The sequence below is a fragment of the Triticum dicoccoides genome, chromosome 5B (genome assembly GCF_002162155.2).
Source record: "Triticum dicoccoides isolate Atlit2015 ecotype Zavitan chromosome 5B, WEW_v2.0, whole genome shotgun sequence".
In the NCBI taxonomy this organism is placed as follows: Eukaryota; Viridiplantae; Streptophyta; class Magnoliopsida; order Poales; family Poaceae; genus Triticum; species Triticum dicoccoides.
Genome location: NC_041389.1, coordinates 692023972 through 692030318, shown reverse-complemented (window position 1 = coordinate 692030318; position 6347 = coordinate 692023972). Strand labels below are relative to the sequence as shown.

Here is a 6347-nt window from a genome sequence, read left to right as displayed (position 1 = left end):
ATGTAGGAGTAATGAAGAGAGAGAAGGTGGATAGAGAAGAGAGAGAGTAATGGGGGAGAAGTATTGAGAAGAAGAAGAGTGAGAGTGGGAGCATGTGGTGGAGGGAAGAGAGGAGAGGGGGAGGTAGGGGGAAGGGAAAAAAGGAAGGGGGAGGGGAGGGACGGGTTGGGGGTTGGTGGGGTTAGCAGTAGCGCGGGAGAGAAAACGCGCTGCTGCTAAGAACTTAGCAGCAGCGCGCTTTGCGGTAAGGTGCTACTGCTAACTGGGACAAAAAATTGTGGCAATTTGAAACTTACCAGCAGCGATCTCGAGGAAACCGCGCTACTACTACGTACTTAGCAGTAGCGCTGTTATTGCGACCGCGCTACTGCTACTTAGAGTTGGGGGAACACCGCAGGTCGATATTTGTAGCAGCGCGTTTCTGGTCGAGCGCGCTACTGCTAAATCTTTATCAGCAGCGAGTTTACGTAACCCGCGCTACAACTACTTAGCAGCAGCGCTCTATTTTGAACCGCGCTGCTGCTAAGATTCTGTGTATAGGCTTTTCCCTAGTAGTGAGTGTGCTTCCTCGGATCTCAGCTGCTGCTGGGATTGGGCATTCTTCTCCAACTAAACGACTTTAGGTAAATTGCTCTTCTTTGCTTGTGTGACTGGAATGCAGTTTGTCTGTTTTGGATGCTATCCCTCATTTCAAATAAACTGCAAAGATATGACAGCTTTTCAGATGTATTTTGCTTATGTCATTATTGTAATATCCACCTCTAATTTGTCTCATTTTCCATGTAGCCATGTTCTTGGGGCGTCATCTCTTCTTTTGGTCTTCTCTTATCCCTTGATGAAGAGGTTCACATCTTGGGTATGTTCTAAGCACATGCAAAGTTTTACTAGCATAATCTTTTGTCCTGAGAGTAATCACTTACATTACTTCCAATGCATCTGTAACAGCCTCAGGCATTTCTTGGCTTGACCTTCAACTGAGGAGCTCTGTTAGGATGGGCTGCTATCAAAGGGAGCCTAGATCCTGCTGTCATCCTCCCATTGTATAGTGCTGGTATATGTTGGACATTGGTGTACGATACCATATATGCACATCAGGTATTTTACTAGTGGTGTTCTTTCATATCTAAACTGAGCAAAAGCATTGCTTCTTATGGTCGTATCCATATACATTCCAGGACAAAGAAGATGACCTCAAAGTAGGAGTTAAGTCCACAGCATTAAGGTTTGGAGATTCGACCAAGCAATGGATCAGTGCCTTCGGTGCTGCATCGATTGGCAGCTTTGCAATCAGTGGCTACAATGCTGAACTTGGTCGGTGCTCGTTATAAGAATGTCATGCTCTATGAAAATTACATTGTTTTTAAATTATATATATTGACAGCTTACTTTAATCATGTGCGATAGCATGGCCGTACTACCCTCTTCTGACAGCCGCAGCTGCACAGTTGGCATGGCAGATTTCAACCGTCGACTTGTCTGACCGCTCAGACTGCAACAGGAAGTATGTTTCTTTACATCGAGATCATGGAGATTTAAAACAGATGGTGTGTTCATTGGTTTGTTAGACTGCTTATGGAGTGCTTAAACTCATTGTGTTTTATCTCTACTCCGCAGATTTGTGTCAAACAAGTGGTTTGGAGCTCTGGTATTCTGGGGAATTGTTTTTGGGTGACTCGCATCGTGATACATGCATCATTTTTGGTAGTTCTGATAGAACCCGTACATTTTTGTGGCTAGTGCGATAAGGACAGACAATTTGTTTTAACCTTCCCATCTGCTAAATGCACTATACTGCAGCATGAATATCTGTAAGTTTTTTCTTTCATTACTTGTGCTTTTGTTTCTTCTCTGCTGAACATGAAAGGCAAACCCTGATGATAAGTTCTGATGGTCTAGCAGGGTAATTTCCTGGGAGGTAATAGCACCCCAGATCCACAAACTTGCACATAATGTGATGTTTTAGTCCAAAACTTGCAAAATGTTACCGAGGACTCCCACAACTTGACACTCTATGTGATGTTTTGGTCCACAGCTAATCACAGCGTGACAAGTGGCAGTCCAGAGGGTGGACCGGTCAGCTCTGGCAATTTTGCACGAAGGCCCCTGCCGTTTCCTTGATTCAGCAATGTTGGATGATTTGCTTTGCTGATCCAAGTCTTCTTACCGAACAATCGCAGTGACATCTGCAACAAGCCAACAACTCGCACCAGATACAGTCGGTAGAAGCAGCGCAGCACGCACGTTTCAATGGCTTGGTCTAGGATCGCCAGGAGCTCGCAGCTGTCGCAGTCCCTCTCGAGGATCGCGTCCGAGGGCGGTGTGCTCACCCTGGCGGCGTCCGCGCTGCGCAATGCGGCAGCGCTGGGGCCACGGAGCCGCCACGCCGCGTCGTTGTTCCACAGCCTCGCGTGCGTCGGCCTCGCTGACAAGTGCGGCGCGGGCGCGGCGGGCCATCTCTACGGCCCGAGCAGAAGCATCAGCGCGACCCCTGCGAGGCTGCTCCCCGCGGCAGCAGAGCCCGTGGCGGCGGAGTACTCCGATACCGAGGACCCCGCTGAGGCAATGGCGGCGTTGCCGGATCTGGGCCCAACGGGCCTCAAGAACAAGCCCCGCGTGGTGGTGCTCGGCTCCGGGCGGGCGGCGTGCCGGTTCCTCAAGGATGTTGACACCTCCGTCTACGACGTGGTGTGCGTGTCCCCGAGGAACCACATGGTGTTCACGCCGCTGCTTGCGTCGACGTACGTCGGCACGCTGGAGTTCCGGTCCGTGGTGGAGCCCGTCAGCCGCATCCAGCCGGCGCTCGCCACCCGCCTCGGATCATACTTCTTCCTCGCCAACTGCACCGGCATCGACACGCGGAAGCACGAGGTGTACTGCACGGTGGCGGCCGGAGACGAGCAGCTGCCCACCAACCCCTACCGCTTCAGGGTGGCCTACGACAAGCTTGTGATCGCCAGCGGCGCCGAGCCGCTCACCTTCAACATCAAGGGCGTCCAAGAGAACGCAATCTTCCTCCGCGAGGTGAACGAGGCGCAGCAGATCAGGCGCAAGCTCCTCACCAACCTCATGCTGTTAGCTCCCCATCATTGCTTGTGAACAGGAGTGACAAGATTCGCGTCGTACCCGCAAATATTCTTCCCGACGTCCATGGCGGAGCCCAAGTGACCCGGCGGCATCGCCGTGAAGACGGAGGCCGACGCGTTCCACGAGCAGTACTACTCCTTTCAGCGGCGCCGCCTCCCTCTTCCACCACGGCAAGCCGGAGAGGAAGCACTTCCCCTTCCTGACCGACGGCGGGGCGAGGCCACGTTCGGCTGCCAGCCGCCGGCCTTCACCATCACACCTTCCTCGGAGAGCAGCAGCAACAGCAGCCGGCACAGAAACGGCAAGACCACCATGTTCGCCCATGACGGGCCCGGACCACAACTGTGCTCTCTCTCTTCTGTCAGACAACCCGGCACCGGCGCACATCATGGTCCCCGCGGAGGCGCATCATCTCGGCGGCGGCGGCGGCGTGATGATACATTACGGTGGCAGCGGCGGCGGCAAGGTGGCGCGGCTGTCCAACAACGGCGACGTCTCGCTCAGCGGGCTGTCTTACGTGAGCCTGGGAGACAAGGGCGTGCCCATGTTGCACGCGTCTAACAGATCATAGCACGCCGCTGCTATTGCAGCACTGCCGTTACTACCAGCACAACGGCGGCTCCGGCTGCATCCCAGCTCCAGCAGCAGTACCATGGATACTGCCACCACCAACACCAAGTGAGCGCTGATCAGGGGAACCACCCGGATGCAGGTGGGATGCATGCCCTACCCTTCTCGTCATGGTAGTCGTCTCATCAGTCAGACTAAGATCCTAGGCAGGTGGTGTTGGTTATCAATCATCAAACATGTCACCTGATAGTGTTAGCCCTGATGATCCTCAAGAAATCACCCAAGATATGTCCATTTTGCAACTTCTCTTGATACTCTTAACTTATGGAAGCTCCCCCTGCTTATGATTCAGAATAGGATTACGATGATTCTATTTTTTTATCGGTTGGTTTGTTCATTTTGGCCGACGTGCACTTGGTTTGGTAGGGTTACATCAGCAGAAAGTACACAGGGGGTTTGAACTGTACTGGACAGTGGAATTGGCATCAAAATATTTAGGTAGTTGATTATTCTAATCAGGTGACAAGTGGGAGTTTGTGCAAAATTGATAGTGCAGGTTGAATCGAGTAAACGGCAGGGGCCTTTGTGCAAAATTGCCAGAGCTGACCGGTCCATCCTCTGGACTGCCACTTGTCACGCTGTGATTGGTTGTGGACCAAAACATCACATAGAGTGTCAAGTTGTTGGAGTCCTCAGTAACATTTTGCAAGTTTTGGACTAAAAAAACATCACATCATGTGCAAGTTTGTGGATCTGGGATGCTATTACCTCATTTCCTGGGCATTTTAGGGCATCGTTCCTCCTTTGGCTCCCAATGATAAACAAGGAGCCAGTGAAAATGCATTGTTCTAGAACACATTGTTGTGCATTGATGTAATTATTCTTATATATATATATGTACTCTCCTGACACAAGACCACGGTGGCGATAGTCTTTGAGGACCAATATCAGGATTCGGTCAAAACACCGAGTATTTTTGGATGTGCTAAACTGTCTGTCTTTTACATTATTTGTTAACACATCTAGCCCAGTGCTTCTGGGGACAAAACTTACTGCAGTAAATCAATTCCGACAATTTGTTCATGACACACTTGATTATGTTACCACCATGATCCCATTTGACAGGACTTTTAGGTAGTAGTTTGACTTGGTAAATGGAGTCTGTGCCATTATACTGCCAGATTAGGCAAAGTGATTTTTGTTCCTAGTGCTGTAACTTTATTTTAAATGACTGACATTATTTATTTCAAAAAATTTAAAGAAAGTTTGAGTGTGTTGAGAGCCACTGGAACCGCCCTTATTCTGTTTGAAAAAAGAACAGCCCTTATTCTGTTCTTGGAAACAGAACCACCCTTATTCTGTGAGTAATATTAAAACCGAAGACCCAAGAAGACCTCATTGCTGAGCTTAGCTTATTCAGTTTCCAGATCTAAGTGCCGTCTTCTTAGCAGAGATCAGTGCTGATAGTTCTCTTAAGATCTCCAAGTTGCGCACTCTGTCATAAGTGGCCACTGAATGCTGTATCTACTCCCTCCGTCCGGAAATACTTGTCGAAAGAATGGATGTATCTAGATGTATTTTAGTTCTAGATACATCCATTTTTTATGCATTTCCCCGACAAGTATTTCAGGACGGAGGGAGTAGGTACGAACTGGTTGATTTTACCATAGCAGTACATCTTCTAGAGTATTTGAATTGCATGTTTACATCGGTCGCTGAACTGTGTTTTTTCTTGCAGCAACAAACAGTCCATCAATTTTCAGTGAATTCATGTGTGGCATCAGTAAAGCTTTTACTTGGAAATAACAACTGCATGGTCAGGAGCAGTGCTTATATTAGTTAATGGTTGCAGCTGTAACAGGCACTACACCACGGTTGTTAATTGAAGGCATTTTTATAAGGGCACTTTGTAAATGCCTCAAAATCGTGCCTAGAGGTGGCGTTTTAGAAAAATGCCTCAGATTGATGCAGCTTTGAAGGCGTTACAAAAAAGTGCCTTGGTTGATGTAGCTTTGGAGGCACTTTTGGAAAACGCCTTGGATTGTTGCAGATTTGGAGGCGTATTAGCAAAATGCCTTTGATTGATGCAGCGTGGCAGGGCTGGCAGCGGCAAACTGGCCACATACTGCGGTTGATGTGGGTTGCTGTGCTGCTCCAGCGCGACCATCAGTGTTCAAGCTTGCATGAGTCTCTCTCTGGGCTGTGCTGCTTGGCCGTCGTCATTCAATCCGCCGCCGATGAGATCATTGGCATATCGGAGATGAGCTGCGTAATGATTTTTGATCGGGGGACATGCTAGTCTGCAGATTCTTTGGAATTTGGTTCGAAAGAATCTGACTACTCCAAGGCTCCAGAACTGAAGAATTGTTCACTTGTCTAAGGTGGCGTGAAAGTTCCTGGTGGGGACTGGGGACGTTAGCGACAGCAGCGGCTGGAGGTTGATGACAACGAAATCTTTGATATTTATGATATTGATTCCGTAGTAAATCACAACTTCGCATTAGTTCTACTGGTCGTGAATGTGAGGCTAGCAGCGATCGGTCCTGGTTCGAATCCTGTTATTGCCATTTAACTAAGATTTTTCGTTCCCGGTTGAGCTTTCCACACAACCGATTAATTTAGTCCCATACCGCTTAGCCAACAAGAGTCGGACGTGTTTAAAAGGGAGAAATGTGTGCACAGTTTCACAACTA

At 49.0% G+C, this 6347-nt stretch overlaps 1 protein-coding gene and 1 pseudogene across 1 annotated transcript; both read left to right on the top strand.

The window, feature by feature from the left end:
* Positions 1 to 2247: 2247 nt before the first annotated feature.
* LOC119310552 (internal alternative NAD(P)H-ubiquinone oxidoreductase A1, mitochondrial-like) lies at positions 2248 to 3096 on the top strand. The gene has a single exon (XM_037586262.1). The coding sequence runs from the start codon at positions 2248 to 2250 to the stop codon at positions 3094 to 3096; it is 849 nt and encodes a 282-aa protein (XP_037442159.1).
* A 9-nt stretch (positions 3097 to 3105) lies between these two features.
* Positions 3106 to 3831, top strand: LOC119307542 (annotated as a pseudogene).
* Positions 3832 to 6347: the final 2516 nt, after the last annotated feature.